Source organism: Fukomys damarensis, unplaced genomic scaffold (assembly GCF_012274545.1).
Source record: "Fukomys damarensis isolate Sample0158 unplaced genomic scaffold, DMR_v1.0_HiC HiC_scaffold_20, whole genome shotgun sequence".
Taxonomy (NCBI): Eukaryota; Metazoa; Chordata; class Mammalia; order Rodentia; family Bathyergidae; genus Fukomys; species Fukomys damarensis.
The window spans coordinates 38,105,245-38,127,885 of NW_022900932.1; the positions used below are offsets into that span (position 1 = coordinate 38,105,245).

General features: G+C 36.0%; 1 protein-coding gene and 1 pseudogene across 2 annotated transcripts in view; one reads left to right on the forward strand and one right to left on the reverse strand.

Moving 5' to 3' along the window:
• The window catches only part of Lipk (lipase family member K), a 34,822-nt gene extending 16,760 nt beyond the window's left edge, over positions 1–18,062 (forward strand). For both annotated transcript variants that reach the window (XM_010605003.1, XM_033766517.1), the window contains exons 6-9: positions 2,539–2,685; positions 11,004–11,075; positions 12,571–12,642; positions 17,829–18,062. In XM_010605003.1, coding sequence (XP_010603305.1) covers positions 2,539–2,685; positions 11,004–11,075; positions 12,571–12,642; positions 17,829–18,062 — 525 coding nt within the window. The remainder of the gene's footprint in view (positions 1–2,538; positions 2,686–11,003; positions 11,076–12,570; positions 12,643–17,828) is intronic.
• Positions 18,063–21,495: 3,433 nt separating this feature from the next.
• On the reverse strand, positions 21,496–21,591 carry LOC117287093 (annotated as a pseudogene).
• Positions 21,592–22,641: the final 1,050 nt, after the last annotated feature.

Consider the following 22,641-nt stretch of genomic DNA (forward strand, 5'->3'; position numbering starts at 1 on the left):
TTTTTTTTTTTTTTTTTTTTGCACTGTCTTCAATTTCTCCATTTTCTCTGTGCTTTCTAATTTTTTTCTATCAGCTCTTTCTTGATTCCTGGAGCAGTATTTATCTTTCTCTTCACTAAGTAGTTTTCCAAGTGTCCCAATTCCATGTACTACAGTAGAGCCTATATTTTGCTGCTGGCCTTTACTCTCCTGTTTTAATCTCCTCTCTGCCTCTGTGTTCATATTTTTCTACTTTCTTTTTGATATTATTTCTCTATAATGGTGAGAATTTTCAGAACTGATTTCATTTCTGAAACTCAAAATAAGAAAATGAGGCCCAAAAAAGGCTAAGCAACCTGTCTCAAATGTCCCAGCTAAAGATAAGGGAGCCAGAATTTGAACCCAGGTCTGACCAAGCAACTCAAGAGCAGTGGTTTTGCTAGCATGTGATGGTTCCTTTACTTTTTCAATGCCAACTTGAAGAAGTCTGGATCTTCAGACTCACACGTATAAGGGTGCCTACCTTAGGAGGCTGTTAAGGGCAGAATCTAGCCCTTGTCCTGCTTGGGAAGTCATGCGTCTTGGCAGGCGGCTATATTTCTAGAAGGTAGGATACCACTAAAATAGCACAAAAAGCTACTAGGAGCCTGTCTTCCTACTATTATGTGATTAAAATGCCCCCTTCATAGTCAAATTGGAATTACATCTGCAAGTTAGCGTGTTTGTACCCTGCAAGTAGGTGCTGTTTTTCTGGGTAGCCTGCATTGCTATATATCTTTAAGGTGAGGGTAAAGGAACAATTACTTGTCCATGGTTAAACACATAGTAGTGTAATACAAAGGTGGAACAAAGTCAGAGTCATCCTTGTTCGCTCTAAATTTGGGAAAACAGATTATTAGATCAAAGAAAAAGGGCCCATAATGGTAGATAAAATCTTTCTTCATATCATATTCTTATCATTGGTTATTTCTTTGAATGGTTTCCCTTCACGTATTTTTTTTTTTTTGCCAAAAATGGTTCGAGAAGTTATTGGTAAATGAACAATAAAATATTCAGTGATTAAACTTAGATCCTTCATTTTACTTCAATTGTTTAAGCACATGACAGTATATTTAGGTTGTCATACCTGAGAACATTGAGTAGATGTCAACATTCTTTTAAAATATACATTTATATTATGAATGTATGCTGCTGCTATTATTAAATTTTCATAGGGAAAGTTGGCAAGAGTTAGAATTATTAGGTAACAAATCAATTACTTATGTTAGCCAAAAGTCCTAGCAATTGTGATAAAATGAAGTGGCCATAATATATTGGATAATATCTGAAATGATCTGTTGCTATTTTCCAGTTCTAAAGAATTGAAAATTACCAACTGATTTACCATATTATGATTCTTCCCTGCCCTTTCTTAGTATCGTCCCTCTTTTTTTTCTTCTTCTCATGTTTTTCTGGTCCATATCCTCTCCCTTCCTTCTTCCTCTCTCTTTGTTACAAACAGGAATATTAAGTAGGTCCTGCTATTTTATATATTCCATTTAAATTTTATGAAATATCAAATATTCTATTAAATAAGGATTCTATTCAATCCCTTAACACAACCATTTTTCAAACTCAAAATTCAAGATATTATACCTAATAGAAATTTGCTAGATTTCTTATAAATTCTTATAGTAGATTAGCACAATAAAAATAAATGCTAGTCAGAATATTGTTTTTTAGCTATAACTGCCAGTTCATAAAGGATTCCAGAAGAAATATATGTTAGCTTTCACTGTAAATGGATGGTTCCAAGCATTTTAACAACCCTAAAAATGTCTTTTCACCTTATATCTAACTTATTATCCTAAGATTATAAAATAAGCTATTTCAAAACAAAGACAATATTGAATTAGTTTACACAGGGATCAATTATTGATTTGTGTTATACTATGAAGACTATCTTAAATTCCTGTCTTTCTTAAATTTAAGAGCTACATTCAACTCACAATCTTGCCTAAAATTTCATTAGTAGAGATTTATGTCTTTGGGTTAAGCTTTATCCCTAGAAGGAATTAATTAAAAGATTCTGGAAGTAGTAGCTCATTAAGTCTGTACAATCACTAATTATTATAATAGTCATTTTTTGGAATATGTACTAGGTGCTAGAAACTACATGGCTGTCTTTTAAATATGATCTGTTACCTTTGCAATAATTCTACCTATCAGAGGTCAGTTTTACCATTTTATAGTTGAGAAAATCTAGGAGAATATAAACTACATTATAAGAGACAGAATCAAGAATCAAACATAAGTATGCTTGATTCATAGCCTTATCAACTTCCTATAGAGACTGGTCTTTGAAAGCATGCCAAAAATACTCTGATTAAAGATTTTTGAGAAAAGGCAACAAAGGGTGAATGGGAAGGACTACAAAGACAAAATTAAATAGACTTCCATGGTTCTATTGATTACCAGCACTGAGCAACTATTGTCTCCTACCTAGTTCTTGTTTGAGTTACCACTCTTTCTTCTTTAAACATTCATGAGATTTGATGGTGCTTTAAATGGATCTTGCAGGTATTGTTTGGTGACAAAATGTTCTCCCCTTACACATCATTTAACCACTTCCTTGCCACCAAAGTGTGCGGTAAGAAGATATTCCATCCTGTGTGCAGCAAGTTCCTATTTACTCTAACTGGACTTGATTCAAGAAACTTAAACATGGTATGTATTAGTAGATGAATCTGAGAATGTGATAGTTTTGTAGCACACAGATAATGCGAGTCCACTCTGGATTGTACAGAAAGCACATTTTAAGGTATCTTTTGTCTCATGGAATGCAATCAGTATTCCTTGGCTCCCAGATCAAGTCTGAGGCTCTCCCAGCTGCAGTAGGATGATTTGAACAGAAAGATTTACTGCTATAAGTTCTCACCAATGCTTGATGTTGACTGCAATGAAACCACTAAGTCTTTCTATTAAATTAGGGCTATGAGGGCCGGGGATTTAGCTCAGTGATTCAGTGGCCTGCCTTGCAAGTGCAAGGACCCAAGTTCAATCCCCGGTACCAATAAATAAATAAATAAATAAATAAATAAATAAATAAATAAATAAATAAAAGTAGGGCTATGGCTTTAGCTTGGTGTCCTGTCTCTTATCTAATGATGTGGACATGTATTTACCAGTTTCCCATATCAAAAAGTTATTTGGAAATAATTGTTCTGTGAGTAACTCCTTATTCAAAAGGTTTATATCCCTTCTCCCTCTGGCCTGCTTGGGCCCAGTTGGTGGAACTGGGTAGCCATGCCCTCCCTTGCCTGCACTGCTATCAGCTCCAGCAAGGAAGGTAGCCACATGGGCACCCTGGAAACAGCCCCAAGCCCCCCCAGACTTCCTAATTGTGCCAGTCCTTGGACCTACTCTGCAGAGGCATAGGTGGTCATAAAGGGTATTTTTCTGAGCTTCCAACTGTGAACATCTTTAAAGAGAGAGCAGAGGGAACCGGTAGTAGAACTGTGTGGAGCTCAACCCTGCAGGAGGTCAGGGAACTCAATTTGGGCCTTGCAGCCCAAAGCCAGTCTGAATCCCAGGGGTCTGCCATCAGCTGGCTGAGATCAAAGGATTTAGTTCTGCACATGGCTGTGCATGTTGTATATTATGACAACAGAGATATCAGAATGAGGCCCTTCAAATTCATTTTTTTCCTTCTTTTCTTCATTCCACTCTGAAAATTCTTTCTTTTTTCTGTCCTCTTTCTCCAACACAGTCTCTTGCTCCAGCATATTATCCCTCATCCCCTTTTTGTTTCTGCTCCTGCCCTAATTCAGATTTCTTCCTTTACCATTTTTTCTTTTTTCTTTATGTTCTTTTCTTCTGTCATTTTACCTCATTCAAGGATCAATAGTTTCAAAGTGGTTGTATTCTTGTCCTTATTCTTGCACTCTGTCTTTCCCTTTTGAATTTAACAGTTTTCTAAAGGTTATATGGTGGTTCTATGTCATATGGCTTCACTTGGAACCCTCTCCATTTTTTTTCTTATCTACTCCTCTCATCATAACTCTGTCTAAGCCCCCATCCTAAATGGTAGAGATGCTATATTGAAGAGTTTATTCACTGCAAACATATTTTGGGCTACTTCTTGATTTTAATTTAATTCACATGGTTCAAAGGTGATAGATTAATGACTACCATGAATGGTCAATTTATAAGTTGTTCTTGATCCTATTGTGTTGCTGATTATATCAATTGGGCTAAAGGATTGTGATTGATTTAATGAGCTGTCTTCTCTGATATTAAGAAAATGAGAATGTCTATGAGTCATTAGAGACTCAAAAGGTAAAGTGCAACTATATCAGGAAGATTTAAGTAATAACCCAGAACTTAAACCAAGAACAACCCAACAACAAAAATAAAAATGAGAAAACACTTAAGCAAGGCACAAAAACAGACTTCCAGCTAACCAATGGCAAACAGTAGGGCAAATGAGGATGAAAAGTCTGATAGTTAACCACCGGGGACACCCTGAACTCATAGCATAGGAAGTAACAAAGCAGATTAATCAGGCTCTAGAAAAATTCAAAACAGAAATAATTTCCCAGATAATCATAGAGATAGTGAGCAAAATGAAAGTCATGATTCGAGACTCTACAACAGAAACTACAAAAAAAAAAAAAAATGATCTCAGGACCATGATAGAAGCCATGAAGGCTCAGCATAAGAAAGAAATGGAAACAATAAATGCCCAACATAGGAAAGAAATGGAATCCATAAAACTGATTCAAATAGATATCCAGGAGATTAAAAACTCCATTGAAAGTGTACACAACAGAATAAAAGATTGCTAAGATAGAATTTCAGATATAGAAGATAGGATCGCAGACAGTGACCATGAAAAGACAGGTCTCTCAAAAACAATAAGGGATCATGAGAAATCAATCCAACAACTCCAAGATGATGCAAAGAAGAATAACATAAGACTTATAGGAATCCATGAAGTAGCAGGAGAAAATACAAATGACTTAAAAAAGCTGTTCACAGAATTAAAGACAGAAAAATTCCCAAATAGAAGGGAAGAATTTAACATACAGATAAGTGAGGCATACAGAACTCCAACAAGCCATGATTAAAAAAAAAATCCTACACCTAGACATATAATAATCAAGATGCCAGATATTCATCCCACAGAAAAACAAAGTATTACAAGCAGTAAGAGAAAAGAAACAAGCTACATGCAAAGGGAAGCCCATCAGAATCACAGCAGACTTTTCAACACAAACCCTCAGGTCATGGAGAGCCTGGAGTGAGGTATTCCAAGTCATAAAATAAAACAACCTCCAACCTAGACTGTTGTATCCTGTAAAACTCTTTCAAAATGGATGGGGAAATAAGATACTTCCATGACAAAGAACACTTGAGAAACTTCATGAATACCAAACCAGCACCACAAGGAATTCTAAACAATATCCTAGAAAAAGACAATGAAGGTGACAACACCATGAGTTCCAAAAGACCAAATCAATTAGGAAAGACAAGAAACTAAAAGGAGAGAGGGAATAAGTAAAAAGAGTCAACAAAAGGACTATAACATGACAATAATGTCAGTACATATCAGTTATAGCCATCAATGACAATGGCCTCAATTCACCAATCAAGAGAAATAGACTGGCAGAATGGATTAAGAAGCAACATTCAACAATATGTTGTGTACAAGAAACACACCTAGTGCAAAAAGAAGCCAATTGACTGAAAGTGAAAGGATGAAAAACAATTCTCCATGTGACATGAGCCCAGAAAAAAGAATGGATAGCAATCTTATTCGCAGACAAAGTAAATTTCAAACCAAAACTCATGAAGAGAGACAAAGAAGGACACTATATCTTTGAAAAGGGAATGATTCAATAGGAAGAGATGACAATAATAAACATATATACACTAAATATTAATGCCCCAAACTATATAAAACAAATATTAAGTAACATGAAAAACCAAATAAGCACTAATACAATTGTAGTGGGGGATCTAAACACACCACAATCACAAATAGATCATCTAGGCAAAAAAATCAACAATGAAATACTAGAACTGAACCAAGGTTTTGAACATATGGACTTAATAGACATCTATAGAGTGTTCCACCTCACACAATCAGAATATACATTCTTTTTGGCTGCACATGGGTCATTCCCCAAAATAGACCACTATTCTCCAAGATAACTCATAGAACAGGTTTGAATAAATACAAAGAAATTGAAATTATCCCCATGTAACATAGTGCAATTAAGCTGGAGATAGCATAAGAATAGAATAAGAAATTGTAAGAACCTCACAAACACAGGGAGATAGAACAACAGTCTCCTGAACAATCAATGGGTCATAGAAGAAATTAGACATTTTTTACAAATAAATAATAATACCAGTACAACATACAGGAATCTATGGGACACAATGAAAGCAGTTCTATGTGGAAAATTCATAGCATTGAATGCCCACACTAGTAAAACAAAGTGAGCTCAAATAAACAACCTAATGGTGAATCTTAGACTCCTAGAAAAACAAGAACAAGAAAAACCCAAAGCTCATACAAGAGAGGAAATTATAAAGATTAGAGCAGAAATCAGTGCAATAGAAACTAAGAAAACTATACAAAAAAATAAATGAATCAAAGAGTTAGTTTTTTGAAAGAATAAATAAAATTGATAAACCCTTAGCTAACCTTATCAAAAAAGGAAAGAAAAGGCTCACAATCATGAAATTAGGAATGAAAAAGGTGAAGTCACAACAGATCCAACAGAAATCCAGAGGATAGTCAATACCTACTTTGAGAACCTGTACTCTAATAAAATGGAAAACACAGAAGAAATGGACAGATCTCTAAATACTTATGAATTACCAATGTTGAATGAAGAAGATAAAAACATTTTAAATACCCCAATTACAATCAGTGAAATTGAAAATGTAATTAAAAGTTTACCAACAAAGAAAAACCCAGGTCCTAATGGATTCACTGCTGAATTTTACAAGACATATACAGAAGAACTACTGCCACTACTCTTTAAACTTTTCAATGAATTTGAAAAGGAAGCAATACTTCCAGATTCATTCCTGGAAGCAAGTATCACTTTGATTCCCAAACCAGGGAAAGACCCAACTAAAGAAGAGAACGATAGGCCAATCTCCCTAATAAACATAGGTGTAAAATCCTCAATAAGATACTGGCAAACAGAATACAGAGGGTCATCAAGTAGATCATACACCATGACTAAGTCAGGTTTATCCCAGGGATGCAAGGATGGTTCAACATACATAAATCAATAAATGTGATACATTATATTAACAGAATCAAGGAAAAAAAACATATAATCATCTCAATAGATGCAGAAAAAGCATTCGACAAAATTCAACACCCATTCATGATAAAAACCCTGCAAAAAATTGGAATAGATGGTCTATATCTCAACTTAATAAAAGCTATCTATGAAAAACCAACAGCCAACATCATATTAAATGGCCCAAAACTGAAAACCTTCACCTTAAAATCAGGAACAAGACAAGGATGCCCACTGTCACCACTCCTCTTCAATATTGTTCTGGAAACATTAGCCACAGCTATCATTAGACAAGAGAAATAAATTAAAGCAATAAAGATAGGAAAGGAAGAAGTTAAACTGTCATTATTTGTGGATTATTTGATACTATACATGAAAGATGCAAAAAACTCCACCAAAAGACTCCTAGACTTAATTGACACTTTTAGCAGAGGGATTCAAGGTCAACACTCAAAAATCAATAGCCTTCTTGTAAATAAATAACAAACTCAGTGAGAGAGAAATTAGGGAAACAATTCCTTTCACAATAGCATCCAAAAGAATGAAGTATCTAGGAATCAATCTAACAAAAGAAGCAAAAGACCTCTACACTGAAAACTACAGCAGTCTGAAAAAAGAGATCAAAGAGGATATAAGAAAATGGAAAGATATCCCCTGCTCCTGAGTAGAAAGAATTAACATAATGAAAATAGCCATACTACCAAAACTGCTATACAGATTCAATGCAATGCCAATTGAAATTCCAACTCTATATTTCACAGAACTAGAAAAAAAGAATCCAAAAATTCATTTGGGGTTAACCATAGGAGACCTAGAATAGCAACAGCCATCCTAGGCAACAGAGACATGGCAGCGGGTATAACAATTCCACTTTGACAAAGCCACTGTGATAAAAAAAACAGCATGGTACTGGCAAAGAAACAGACCTGAGGATCAGTGGAATAGTTTGGAAGACACAAAAACAACTCCTGATATACTCAGCTACCTCATCTTTGACAAAGGAGCTGACCATCCCATTGGAGGAAAGATAGCTTCTTTAATAAATGGTGTTAGAAAAACTGGATTTCAACCTGCAAAGATTAAAACTAGAACCTCATTACCATGAACTAAATTAAAATCCAAGTGGATTAAAGATCTGAATATTAAAGTAGAAACACAAAACTTTCTGGAAGATAAGTTAAGCAGAACTCTTGAAGACATTGGCATAGGAAGAGGTGTCATGAACAAATCCTCAGTAGCATGAGAAGTAGCAGAAAGAATCTACAACTGGGATCTCATCTTATTAAAAAGCTTCTGCACTGCAAAAGAAACCATCAACAGAACTAAGAGACAACCTACAATGTGGGAAAAAAATTTTACCAGCTGCTCCTCAGACAAAGGACTATTACCTAGAATATATAAAGAACTCAAAATAACCAGCCCCCCCCACCAAATATAAGGACCTGATTCAAAAATGGACATCTAAAATGAAGAGACATTTCTCAGACAAGTAAAAGCAGCAAGTAAATATATGAAAAAAATGTTCCACATCACTGGGCATTTGAGAGATGTAAATGAAAACATCACTGAGATTTCACCTCACCCCACAAAGAATGGCTGCCATCAAGAAATCACACAATAACAAATGTTGGCTGGCGTTGCAGGGAGAAAGGAGCCCTTCTCCATTGTTGGTGGCACTGCAACCACTATGCAAATCAATATGGAGATATCTCAAAGAGCTGGGACTAGAGGTTCCATATGACCCAGCCAGCCCTCTGCTGGGTATCTTTCCAAAAGAATTAAAAGAATCATATCACAGTGATATATGAGCACCTATGTTTATAGCAGCACAGTTTATAATAGCTAAAACTTGGAATCAGCCCATTTGCCCATCAGTTGGAAACTGGATAAAGAAGATGTGACTTTTCTATAAAATTGAGTACTACTCAGCCATAAAGAATGAGAAGTTAGATTCATTCATAGGAAAATGGATACATATTGAGGGTATACTCCTAAGTGAAATAAATAAGTCACACATATGTAAATACTGAATAGTTTCTCTGGTGTGAATAAGCTATAATAGTACATAAGATCCTAATGAGATAATTGACAATGTGAAATAGGAAGAAAAGGGCTAAAGGTGTAGGGAAAGTGGGAAAGGTAGGGGAAAGGTAATAAGGGGAAAAAAAGAGAGAATGAAAAAGTGGAAATAAAGTGTTTGTAAATGGGGAGGGAAGGAGGGGGTGAAGGGAGGGCAGGGACAAGGGGAAAAAATGAGAACCAAGACCTGTCATGTGAAGGTACAGGATCCCAATAATGAATGTAACTGTATCGTATACCTAAAATATACCAATAAACTCAATGAGGGGGAAAAAAAGATTTAAAAGTGCTTTTCAATGACAGGTAGAAATTTATTGTCCAAGTGTGCCTGAGAGGGATCAATGTTGTGATTCATTATTTTTAAATTAGCTGAGATTTTTCTTTTCCAAGTTACTATGGAAAAAGAGAGAAAATGACCATTTATTTCCCAGGCAGAGAGGAGCTGTTTGAAACCCCAGATGGGACAGATCTGAAGATTTCTCCATTTATCTTACAGACTACTGTTCAGAACCTGGTCTCACTCTGTCAGTGGGACCCTGATTAAAACTTTTCTTGATTCAGGCATTTTATAAAGCACATTTTAGGCAAAGCATACTCGAACCACTGCCTTTCCACATTCCTCTTTCTCAATTTTCCAGGGAAAGTGCCTTCATCGCTTAGATGAAAGCATTCTACATAGATAAAAGCATATTATGCTAGAAGAGCTAAGTAAAAAGAACTGTATTCCAACACAAAAGTGAAAAGTGCCCTCTCAACTTGGTCTAAGAATATGATAAAGATATCTTTACAAATTATTACCCTTGTCTATTTATTGTTCATCTGCTTTTACACCTCACCTTTGTCTTACTGTAAAAACTGGACTGAGGAATATTAGAATGTCTGTAAGAGTATTTACCTCTGTAAAGAGTACTTGCCTATCAGGCATACATAGCAGCTTTTGTGGAACTTTGAAAAAAATGCATATGTCCACTACTCAACCCTAGAGATTTTACTTTTATTCAATAGTTTTAGATCTGTCATAAGTATGTATATTTTTTAAAGTTGTAAGATGTTTTTGATATTCATTTTGGCAAGAAAAAATAATAACTTTTTATATCAAACTGTAACTGAAAATATGAAATAATGAAGTTTTGGGCCCTGAAGAAATCTAAATATATTGGATGAATTCTGTCTTCTAAAGTATTAAAATGCTCTGTAGAATATATGAGAAATTTTAAAAATCAAGCAAACCAAAAGAAATATTCAGATATATCCTCAATGTTTTTAAATGAAATCCTCCTCTCCCTATTCTTTGGAGCTTAACACAGGTTGAAAGAGATCACTGTGGTTTTTAGTCCCTTGACCTCATACATTCTTGGAGCTATGTGAGATGAGTCTGGAAAAAATGTGCATTACCTTCTGCTTTTCACCAGTGGGATGCTCTGTGTGGAGCATATGAAGTCACTGCCTAGGACAGAAAAACAGAGCCCGGAGAGCAGAAATATCTTAACTGCAGGCTTCTCTGGTTACTGTGTCTTCAGAGAGTATGGGATATATATTTCCTAAATAATAATATAATAAAAATAAAATAGAAAGCAAATTTCTATCTAATATTCATTTATATGATTAGCCTGTAGATAAGAAATAATCTCTTTTCAGAGTCGCTTGGATGTTTATTTGTCACAGAAACCTGCAGGAACGTCTGTACAGACCATGCTGCACTGGGCCCAGGTACGTGTCTCCACACTCAGCTCACTGACACACCCATATCTTTGTGACGCCCCGAGGAGTACTCCTTGAGACTCACTGCAGGGTTCCGCAGGCACCTGGGGAGACCTCACTCCTCAGTGATTCTGGAATTAGCACCAACTCCTATTTTTGCTTTCCTTTGTTTCCTTTATTCTCCCTGTCTTTAGTGCCTGCCTTATGAGCCTGGTTCCCCCATGTTCTGGCCAAATTCTGGTTCTTAGATTATCCCAAAGTGCCTTTCCAGGGAAAGCTTGCATTTTCTCTTTTGGAACATCAGCAACTGCAGTAGAACTTTATATGAAATGACCCAGTCTATAACAGAAAGACCCGTTCATCCTCCAATTTACATATGATGCATTTCAGAGTGATGAAATAATGTTTTATTTAGAGAAAATTAAATTCTAGGGAGGGATTTAAATAGACTAATACTTTGTGTTTGTACCCGCAATTAAAATTTTATTTGCTTTATTATATTACTCTATACTTGACAAGCTCAGAGATAAGACAGATTCAATTCATATAGCTTCTGAGCCAATATGTGTGTGTGTGTGTGTGTGTGTGAGAGAGAGAGAGAGAGAGAGAGAGAGACAGAGACAGAGAGAGAGAGTGTGTGTGTGTGTGTGTGCACTCATTCTTTCATTGTGGAAATTTTACCTACATTCTTGGTCAGTGACCTTAGTCGCAATCCTTTTGAAAAGTGAGCAAAATGTACGTCATCAGGCCCTGTTCCCCAAACATCCAGACTAGCATTATATTGCTTACCACAAATCCCACAGCTTGGCCCCGCAGATGGGAGGCACAAAGTACACCAGATCTCACAGAGAAAAGTGGGGATCTCAGTGGGTGAATATGCATCCAAAAAGCAACAAAAATGTTTAAATATGGAGAAAAGAGTCATAATAATTTAAACTACTTGAAGAGGTAAAGTATAATATTGTTTAAACAGTAGTAGTTTAACTTTTTCCCCATATTTTTATTAATGTATATTTGTTACATAGATTAGTGGGTTTCATTTGGGCAAAGTTGTACTTGCACATGCATATTTTAACCATTAGTAGTTTTTAATATTGGAAATGTATAGCTGGTAACCAAATACATATATATTTCTATAAGTATATACTATAGATAATTGTCTAGTATGTGCAGCTGCCCAACATGTATTAGGCCTTTGGATTCAAGCCCTAGCATTGAAAAGAAAAAGTTGATGTGCATCCTTGTAACATTTAAAGACTTTGCTGTCTGAGGTTTTGCAGGAGAAAAAGTATGGTGGGAGTAAATTGTGCATTAGTTCTGTGAATTAATATTCATTTTATAAACTTTAGTATATGACTGATGAATCTTTATTATTTTTAGCTTATGTGACAAAAGAATCGGATATAATATCAATCGTCCTTGTATGTTCTTGCTTACTAACTTTAAATTTTTCGTGGTTTCCTTATATCATTTTAATATATGAATTACTTTTGTTTTATCTTAGATTTTTAATTCTGATCGTCTCCAAGCTTTTGATTGGGGAAATCGTGGTCAGAACATGATGCACTTCCACCAGGTACTATGATGATGACTATGATAATAATAATGATGATGATGATGATGATAACAGTTACATGCTGCAAATTAATTATTAAAACTTGCATCCGATCATTAAGTACATACTGCTTCCCATTCACTATGGATGTTTCTTATTGCTGCTATCACATACTGCTTATTGCGTCTTAACTATGTCCCACATCATTATTTCCATCCTCACAATGATCTTTCAAGATATATATTATTATGTCCATTTTTTCCCCAGAGGCTCAAAGTGGTTAGGTCAATTGACAAATGTATTTAGCTAGCAAACAACCAGAATGTTGTTTGGGTCTAAAGTCAAAACCCCCTTTCATGTTTCTTCTAACAAAAACTTTTGGCGTTTAATTAAAACTATGTTGGTAGAGAAAATGAAAGGATACAGTCTTCGTTATTAAAATATATTATCTGACTTCTTATGCCTCTAAAAAAATAAACTAACATTGTTCTAATCATTCTTTGAGATGCCATTTGCTAATCACTTTTAAACAATTAATATATGGATCATTAAAGATATATCCATCTGAAGTATCATCTTTAGGAAGAATTAGCAATTCCTGCCAGGGAATGGTATCAAAATATTTGATACTATCTATGCAAATAGTACTATCAATCTATTTTTTGGAGCAAATAATCTATATAAAAAAGAAACTGTACATTGTTGTTATTTTTCATCAATATGTAAGGATATCCAATAATTATTTAGCTTTTTGATAAAACAAGCTCAAACTGGATTAATGATCATCAATATCAATGATACATGAGTTGTTTCAAATATGTGATATAAAGATTTAGAAAAATTTTAAATTATTTTCAGGGTCATCATACTAACTGTAACAGTAAACATACATAACACCAACTGGTGTAAAAAAAATCTAATTTTTCTTTAACCTGCTCTAGGTAGATATGTCCAGATGCATGCTGTCAGAATTCCATTTTCCTTGGTAATTAATAAATTTTGTCCTAGCAAGAGTATGTAACTTCTTTAGAAAAAGCTTTTTAGATGATGACCTCAGAGACCTGCTTGCATAAAAGTTTGGTCACAGGTACTAGCTTGATCATTGTGCTCACACATTGGGTCAAAATAATGATGACAGAATGATTCAGGTTCAGTTCTAGATCTTTCGCTTGGAACTTCTTGGGAAGAAAAAAGGAAAATCCAAAAACAGAGAATGAACTCTATGTGTTTTTCAAAGTCAATAACTTTAATCACAACAATAATTGAAAGCACTATAAGCTAGATTGCTGTAATTACCAATGTCAATCACCCATAATCATTTATTACTAAGAAAATAAAATAATTTTCTAGATACATACATGCAGGTTTTATGGTCAAATTTTTAAAAGTTTCTGGCTGACAGTTATCAGATGTCATTTGAATGAAAATATTAATATTCATTTTTTGTGATGTCATTTTCTACAACTCTGCTTTCATCCTTAGTAGAGCAATGAAATCACTGGAGTAAAGGAATTCTGATTCAGAGACTCTTGACTTTCTTCGCCTATCAAAGCTGGTGATGTTTGTTACTTTCTCTATGTGGTGTTTTTCTATTCTTCATCATTCTTCATCTATACATTTAAATATTAACACTTTAGGGCCGGGGATTTAGCTCAGTGGTTCGGTGGCCTGCCTTGCAAGCGCAAGGGCCTGAGTTCAATCCCCGGCACCAAAAAATATATATATTATATATATTAACCCTTTGTATTCTGCTTACTGTGAAAACTGTACTCAGGGAAAGCAGCCTCTTCGTTCAGTAGTTGCACTCGACTTTTGGGGCCTGAGCTAAGCTTTCTGGAGCACATCTTCTTCTTGCATGAGGAGTGCTAATCTTCACTCATTTCCTCTCTGCCCTTTGCATTGGCTTCTCAAAACTACACATTCTCATTTACCATTCTCTTTTAAAGCCTATGTGTGAGAAAGCCTTCCTACTACTACAGAGAAAGCAATATACTTAAAATATTTAATAATCCAAAGACCCAGCCACTAATCCATCAAATGAAAGTTACATCCAACCTGACTATAGCAGTGGGCTCTGCCAGAATATCACTTTCCTAAGGGAACTTGAGGCACAGTTCCTCGGTCAGGTTCTCTTCCAGACTTATTTCCATTGCTCTAAGAAATCTCTTCCCATAGAGTATAACAGTTGCCTTTGGTAATATGCCTTTATCTTTATCTATTTTATCTTTCTTATAATCTTTCTATCACAAATAACTAAGGTATGGTGTTCATATTGAGTTGCCACAATAAAATGTCATAAGCTGGGTGATTTAATCCATAGAAATTCATGTTCTTGCAATTCTGAAGAGTGTGTGCCCGAAACTGGGGAGTCAGTATGATGGATTCTAGTGAAGACTCTTCGTGACTTGCAGATGGATGCAAGTCCTAATGTGTGTTCACATGTTCTTTCCTTGATATGTGCTTCTGCAGAAAGAGAGGAGAGAGTGCATGTATGTGAAGAAACGGTCCCTTTTGTGTAAGGCTTCCAATTGTATTGAGTTAGAATCTTATCCTTATGACTTCATTAAACCTTAATAACCTCCTAAAACTCCTGTTGTAGTTAGAATGAAATTTCAGTTTGAATGAGTTTTGAAACTTCCCTAGGGATTGGTTGAACACACTTCTAAGTGTATCTTAGTGGTGGGTCACAAGGGCATGGCCTTGGGGTCTATGTCTGGTCCCTCTTTCTTTTGTACTCTCTGTAGCCCTAATCTGTTTCCTGGGTTCCATGAAAAAATAGAGAAAAGCTTTACTCCACCATGTTCTTCTGCCTTAAGGTTTCTCCCTTTGAATCTGACAATGATACGCTGAATCTCCTAAAACATGAGCAATTTAGCTTAATTTAAAGGCTTAATTTAAGCCTTTCTTTCTTTAATTTGTGAATCCTGGGCATTGTGCCTTAGCATCAGGAACACTGACTAGGGCCAGGAACACTGACTAGGGCCAAGGATTTAGCTCAGTGGTTCCACCACCTGCCTCACAAGCACTAGGACCTGAGTTCAATCTCTGGTACAAAAAAAAAAAAAAAAAATCTGACTAATACAGAAAATTGGTACTAGAGAAGTTCAGTCATTGCTGTACCTGAGCGTGTAGCTTAGGGGCATTTAAAACAGATTTGTTGGAGGAGTTTGGAAAGATTTGAAGATGCAGGCTAGAGAAGTCTTAGAATCCAGTAAGTAGAGCCTGATGGGTGATTCTGCTTGGAGTTCAGAAGACCAGAATGCACACAGTGAAGACTAGGCTTACAAGGCTTCATGTAGGAGAAAGGACTCTATTGGCAGTTGGACTAGAGACCACATGTGTTACACATTGGTAGAAAATTTATCTATATTTTGTCCATGTTCTGAGACTTTGTGGGTTGCTAAAACTAAAGGAAGTGGGCTAATTCACCTGACAGAGGAAATCCCCAAGGCTATAGCATTGGTACTGCTGGCTGCTTTTAACAAGATTTATAGTGAGGACTGGGGGCCAAAAGCAGGGCAGAAAATTTTAAAATTTCAAATTTTGGCCCAAAAGAAATAAATTACCACTTAAAAGAAAGCAAAAATACTTTATATGGAGACCAGGAGAAAGATGTCTTGAGATCATCTCAGAAGTCAGAAAGACCCCACCCACTCCAGGCTTAAGGATACAGAGGTGTCAATTTTTCATTTTAGAAGAGTTCTTGGGACCCCTGCTCAATAAAGACCTCTTATAAAATTGATTCCCTGGTGTTCATTCACCATGCTCAGTCATCGAGTCATTCAGAGACCACTGCAGCCATGGTTCAAGGGAGCATGGCTACTGCTTCTGCTGACAGAAAACCTTGGTATCATTCAAGTGACTCTGGTCTAACCGGCATGTACGATGCAAAAACTGTGGGGTAAAGGAGACTTCCACACAGACTTCAAAGGAAGACCTGGAAAACCAAACAAGGAGCCCCTGAGAAAGCAGTGTATGAAACAACAGGAATGAAGGGAAAGGTGGAGTAGAGAACCCAAGAACTCAAAGATTCCATAAACATGAAATGTCTGCCAAGGTTATCTGAAGGCCATAAATGAAGCCAGACCAAGAGAGAAGTTATGTGTTACAACTGTCAAGGCCATTCAGATGGAATCACCCTTTGGAGCTCACAATTTATCACCATGTGCCCTGGGACTTAATAAGATAAGGAGCTAAAGGACTTAATATTTGCCCTGCTGAATTTCAGTCCTGCTTTGGCCCAATTTTTTCTGTCCCCTTGTTCCTCCCTTTGATATGGCAATATCTATCCTGTGCTATTGTGCATTGGGGTTATAGAACTTAATTTCATTTTTACAGAGCTTCATAGCTAAGAGTTTTCCTTAAATCTCAGAAGGGAATTGGAGTTTCCAAAATTGCTGGAATGGATAAGACTTTGGGAAAGGAACCTTTTTTTTGTTTTTGTTTTTTTTTTGGTTCTGGAGATTCTAACAAATGGCTGTTGCAATTTCAGCCGCCCCAAAAGCTAGGAGGTTCTCAACAACTCTAGCAGAAAGACATCTTGGAGAGTTTCAGTGATGAGCCCATGTCTCATACAATCATTGTAGCATGAAGGATGAAATACTGGTCGGCCAGGCCTGGTCAGTTGGACAGGAATTGTACAGTATCAGTACAGGAAAGAAGGCAGAAAGGAAAACTTCCTGGGAATCTCCCACTGTATTCCTCCATAACAGACTAACTCTTTTTCCATATCATATTTTAGGTGTTGGTTTTTATGCATTGTTATAAATGCTCCCTGAGCACATTGCTGATATCTGAGTGTTAATAATGCTACTGAGCCCAGATTTCTGCACATGAGAGCATGAGAAGGGACATTTATTCTCCCCAACATTTTGTTTTAAGGAAAAAAAATGCACTCTCAAATCAAGTGCTACCTGAAAAATGATTTCGCGTATTTCTAGGAGAACACTTTTCCTTTAAGATTTTTTTTCCCATTTCCTCAAATGTGCAAGTCAGGAGTGCAATGGTTGTCTTCTTTTATTTGAAACACATATTATTTTATTTCAAATGTTTTCAGTGTTGTAAAATGTCTTAACATTTTAAAGGTTCTGTATCATTAAGTGTAGGCCAATTACACACTTTTAGCATTTGAAAAACTTGTTTTAACAACTGATAGCTGATATTACTTCTGTAATGTAATTTTTTCTATTTTTTTTCATTACATTTAGCTTACACCTCCTTTATATAACATTACTAAGATGAAAGTTCCAACAGCAATATGGAGTGGAGGACAGGATATTGTGGCTGATCCTAAGGACATGGAAAATTTGCTTCCTAAAGTTGCCAACCTTATTTTTTACAAAGTGATTCCGCACTACAATCACATGGATTTTTACCTTGGACAGGATGTACACCAAGAAGTTTACCAAGATATAATTAGATTGATGAAACACCATTTATAAAATTAAATACAGTTCCTTTCTTTAATCAAGTGGATTTCTGTATTACTAATGAGGTAGGAAAATCTTAAGGTGCCTCCCAATAATTTTGACCTTCTGGTATCCCCTGTGCTTTAGTAATGGTATAATTTAAATCTTACTTCTAGCCAACAGAAGAGCGAAAGTGGTAGATATCATACCCTCATTTACATTTTAAATCAAACATGATGGGATGTCATTCTCTAATTATATTTCATTATACAGTGTCAGGCACATATCTATAATTCCACCACTCTGCAAGGCTAAGGCAGGAGAATTTCAAGTTGGAGCCCAATGTAGGCAACTTAATGACTTAGCAAGACCCTATGTAAAAATTTTAAAAGAAAATATTAAAAAGGCTGCAAACGTAGCCCACTGTGGAGGGCTTTAGTTCAATCCTTGTTGCTGAAAAAATCTAAGTAGATAAGATATTGTCCTTTTGGCCTGATAAAATAAATAGATGTATTGAGGAAGCCCACACTGCAAAAAATAGTATGTGGCTTTTAGAAGCTTCCTGCTGTTATCTGGTGGGCCTACCTCTTCAGTGCAGAGCAATAGAGGAGCCTGGAAGCAGCACAAGACACTCTGGTAGGCCTGCCCCTTCAGCAGAGAGGAGCAGAGAAGCCCAGCCATGCAGGTGCCAACACAGCAGTGTCTGTTCCCCCTCAACCTGTGAACTAGAGAAAGACAGCCTCTCTGAGGCTCCTAGTTGAAAATTGAAGCCCACTAGAAAAGTGAAGAAAATCCCTGCAATAAAGGCACACCATACCACCATAGCTGGTAAGTCAGTTGGAGGGACCAAAACCTCACAGTGGAACATGGTCTAACTTCAGGGGAAAAACAGCTGGAACCTGCAGTAGAACCTTGCAGAGTTCAACCCAGCAGGAGGTCAGAAATCTCAACTTGGGCCTTGCAGCCAGAAATCAGCCTGAATGATCTCCTCAATAGATGCAGAAAAATCATTTGACAAAATTCAACACCCATTCAAGATAAGAACCCTGCAGAAAATTGGAATAGAAGGTCTTTGTCTCAACCTGATAAACATTATCTGCAAAAAACCAACAGCCAATATCATCCTAAGCTGTCAAAAACTTAAAATCTTCACTCTAAAAACAGGAACAAGACAGGATGCCTATTATCACCATTTTGTTCAATATAGTTTTGGAAACATTAGCCACAGCAATTAGACAAGAGAAAGAAATAAGAGGAATAAAGACAGGAAAGGAAGAAGTTAAACTGTCACTATTTGCTACTGATATGATACTCTACATAGAAGACCCCCCCAAAAAAAAATTTGCCAAAAGACTTCTAGACTTAATTGACAGATTCAATAGAGCAGCTGGATACAAGGTCAACACTCAAAAATCAATAGCATTCTTGTACACAAATAACAGACACACTGAGAGAGAAATTAAGGAAACAATTCATTTAACAATAGCATCCAAAAAAAAAAAAAAGAAATATCTAGGAATCAATGTAACAAAGGAGAAGAAAGACCACTAAATTGAAAACAACAGCATGCTGAAAAAAAGAGAAAGAAGATGATATAAGAAAATAGAAAGACACCCCTTGTTCCTGGGTAGGAATAATCAACATAATGAAAATGGCCATACTTCCAAAACTGCTATACAAGATTCAATGCTATCCTAAATGAAATCCCAACAGTATATTTCTCAGAACTTGAGAAAACAATCCAAAAATTCATTTGGGACCAGAAGAGACCGAGAACAGCAAAAGCCATTCTAGGCAACAGAGACATGGCAGGGAGTATCACAATTCCCAATTTGAAAGTATACTACAAAGCTACTATTAATAAAACAGCACGGACTGGCGAAGAAACAGATCCAAGGATCAATGAAATACATTAAAAGATGCAGAAACAGCAGACATACTCAGCTACCTTGTCTTTGACAGAAGAGTTAACCATCCTCACTGGAGAAAAGATACCCTCTTTGATAAATGGTGTTGTAAAAAATGGCTTTCAATTTGCCAAAGATTAAAACTCAATCCTATCTTTCACTATGCAGTAAACTAAAATCTGAGTAGATTAAAAATCTAAGTATCAAAGCAGAAACACTAAACTTACTGGAAAATAATTTAGGTAGAACTGTTGAAGACATTTGGCATAGGAAAAGTCTTTATTTACAAATCCTCAGCAACACGGGAACTTGCACGAAGAATCAATAACTGGGATCTCATTGTATTTTAAAATGTTTTTGTAGTGCAAGAGAAACCTCCAACAGAGCTAAATGACAACCTATAATGTGGGAAAAAATTTTTTACCAGTTGCTCCTCAGACAATGGTCTGGTATCTAGAATATATAAAGAATTACAAAAGTCAGGCCACCAAAATATAAAGACCTGATTAAAAACTGGGCATCTGAAGTGGACATTTCTCAGACAAACAAGTAAAAGCCCCAAATAAATACATGAAAAAATGTTGAACTTCACTGGTCACTAGAGAGATGCAGATGAAAACAACACTGAAATTCCACCTCACCCCACAAAGAATGGCTACTATTATGAAAACCAATAATAGATGCTGGTGGGGTTGTGGAGAGAAAGGAACCCTTCTTCATTGTTGGTGGGAGTGCTGACTGGTGCAACCACTGTGGAAATCCATACGGAGATACCTCAAAGAACTAGGATTAGAGGTCCCATTTGACCCAGCTATCTCCCTGCTAGGTATCTTCCCCAAAGAATTAAAAGAATCATACCATAGTGATATATGCACACCCATGTTTATAGCGGCACAGTTTGTAATAGCAAAAACTTGGAAACAACCCAAATGCCCATCAGCTGGAGACTGGGTAAAGAATGTGTGGTTTTTCTTGTAATATGGAGTACTACTAAGCCATAAAAAATGGAAACTGGAGAGATTAATAGCTAAATGGATGTTCATTGAGGCCATACTCAAGTGAAATAAATAGGACAAGTGTAAATACTGAATAGTTTCTCTGGTATGAAAAACTAAAAGAGTAAATAAGGTTCAAATGGTATAATTGATAGTGTGAAATAAGGAAGAAAATGGCTAAAGGGGAAGTGGGAAGGAGAGGGAAAGGGTAATAAGGGAAAAGAAAAAAATGTGAAAAATGGAAAAAATGGAAACAAAATCTTTGTAAATAGGAAAGGGTGAAGAGAGGGCAAGGGTATGGGAAAAAAGAAGAACCAAGACATATCATGTAAAGGTACAAGATCCCAGTGATAAATGTAGCTGTATTGTTTGCTTTAAATGTACCAATAAACTTCATGGGGGAAAACTCTTCCTGCTGTTAAGCAGCAAAACACAGAGCCCTCAGTCATAGTCACACAAATATGAACTCTGCCTGAAACTTGCTTGAGCATGGTAGTCTGTTCTCTATAACAGAGCCTGCCGTTGTGAGAGAAGCTTTGACTGCAGCTCGTGAGACCCTGGGATAAGGATTGTGTTCCATCATGTGCAAGCTGCTAATCTACAGAAATAGAAAGATAATGAATACTACACTTGATCTTAGCCAAAAGGCCGAGAAGTGATAGGAGATAATGAATACTTATGATTCTAACCTGCTAAATTTATACTAATTTGTTTTCAACAATGGTAAAGTACTGCTAATTATTATTCTTAATGTATAGTAAATTATTTAATAAGTATATAGTTATTATATTCTAAATTGTAATATATGCTGTTATATAATCCTATAATACTGTATTATGTAAAACATTCTACTTATGTTATATTTTATGTTAAATCATAATATATCATCATTATTATTATTTTCTCTCTGGTTGAAAGCTTTTGTATTTCATTTACTTTCTTTTGGCCTAATGCACTTCCTTCATTAGCTTTGCAGACCTGCCTGTGATTGATTTACTCAGTGTTTATTTGTCTGAAAAATTCCTTTGCTTTCGTTTCTTTTTTTCCTCTCTCTTTTTTTTTTTTTTTGTACTGGGGTTCGAACTCGGGTCCTCGGGCTTGCAAGGCAGGCGGTGGATTTGCTTTCTTTTCTAAAGGAATTTTTTTCTGAGAATAGAGTTTTAGATTGAGGCAGTTTGTATTTTATTTTTCCAGTGCTTTTTAAGTACTCTATTTTCTGGAACACACAATTTTTGATAAGTCTGAGTTTCTCATCTTTCTTTTTTCTTAATGTACCTTTTTCTTCATTTGCTTTAAAAAGTTTCTGTTTATAAATTCTGTTAGCTTTGCAGCTCTATGGCAAAATACCTGAGATTTATGTTGCCTCATGGGTTTAGAAGTTTTAAGCCATGGTCAGCTGGCTCCATTGCTTTTGGTCATGTGATGAGGCAGAATATCATGGTGTGGAATGCATGTTGGAACCAAACTACTCATCTTGCAGCAGCTGGGAAGGAGAAATGAAGAAGTCTGTTCCATGTGTTCTTCAAGAGCAAGTGCTCAGGGACTTGCTTCTTCCAATTAGTCCTCTCCTCCTAACGTTTCCATCACCTCCAGTGACACCATCCGCTAAGGACCAGGCTTTCAACACACAAGCTTCTGAGGGATACTGAAGATCTAAGCCACATGTGGGTGATGTCCAGCAATTTGATTCAGATGAACCATGTTGTGATT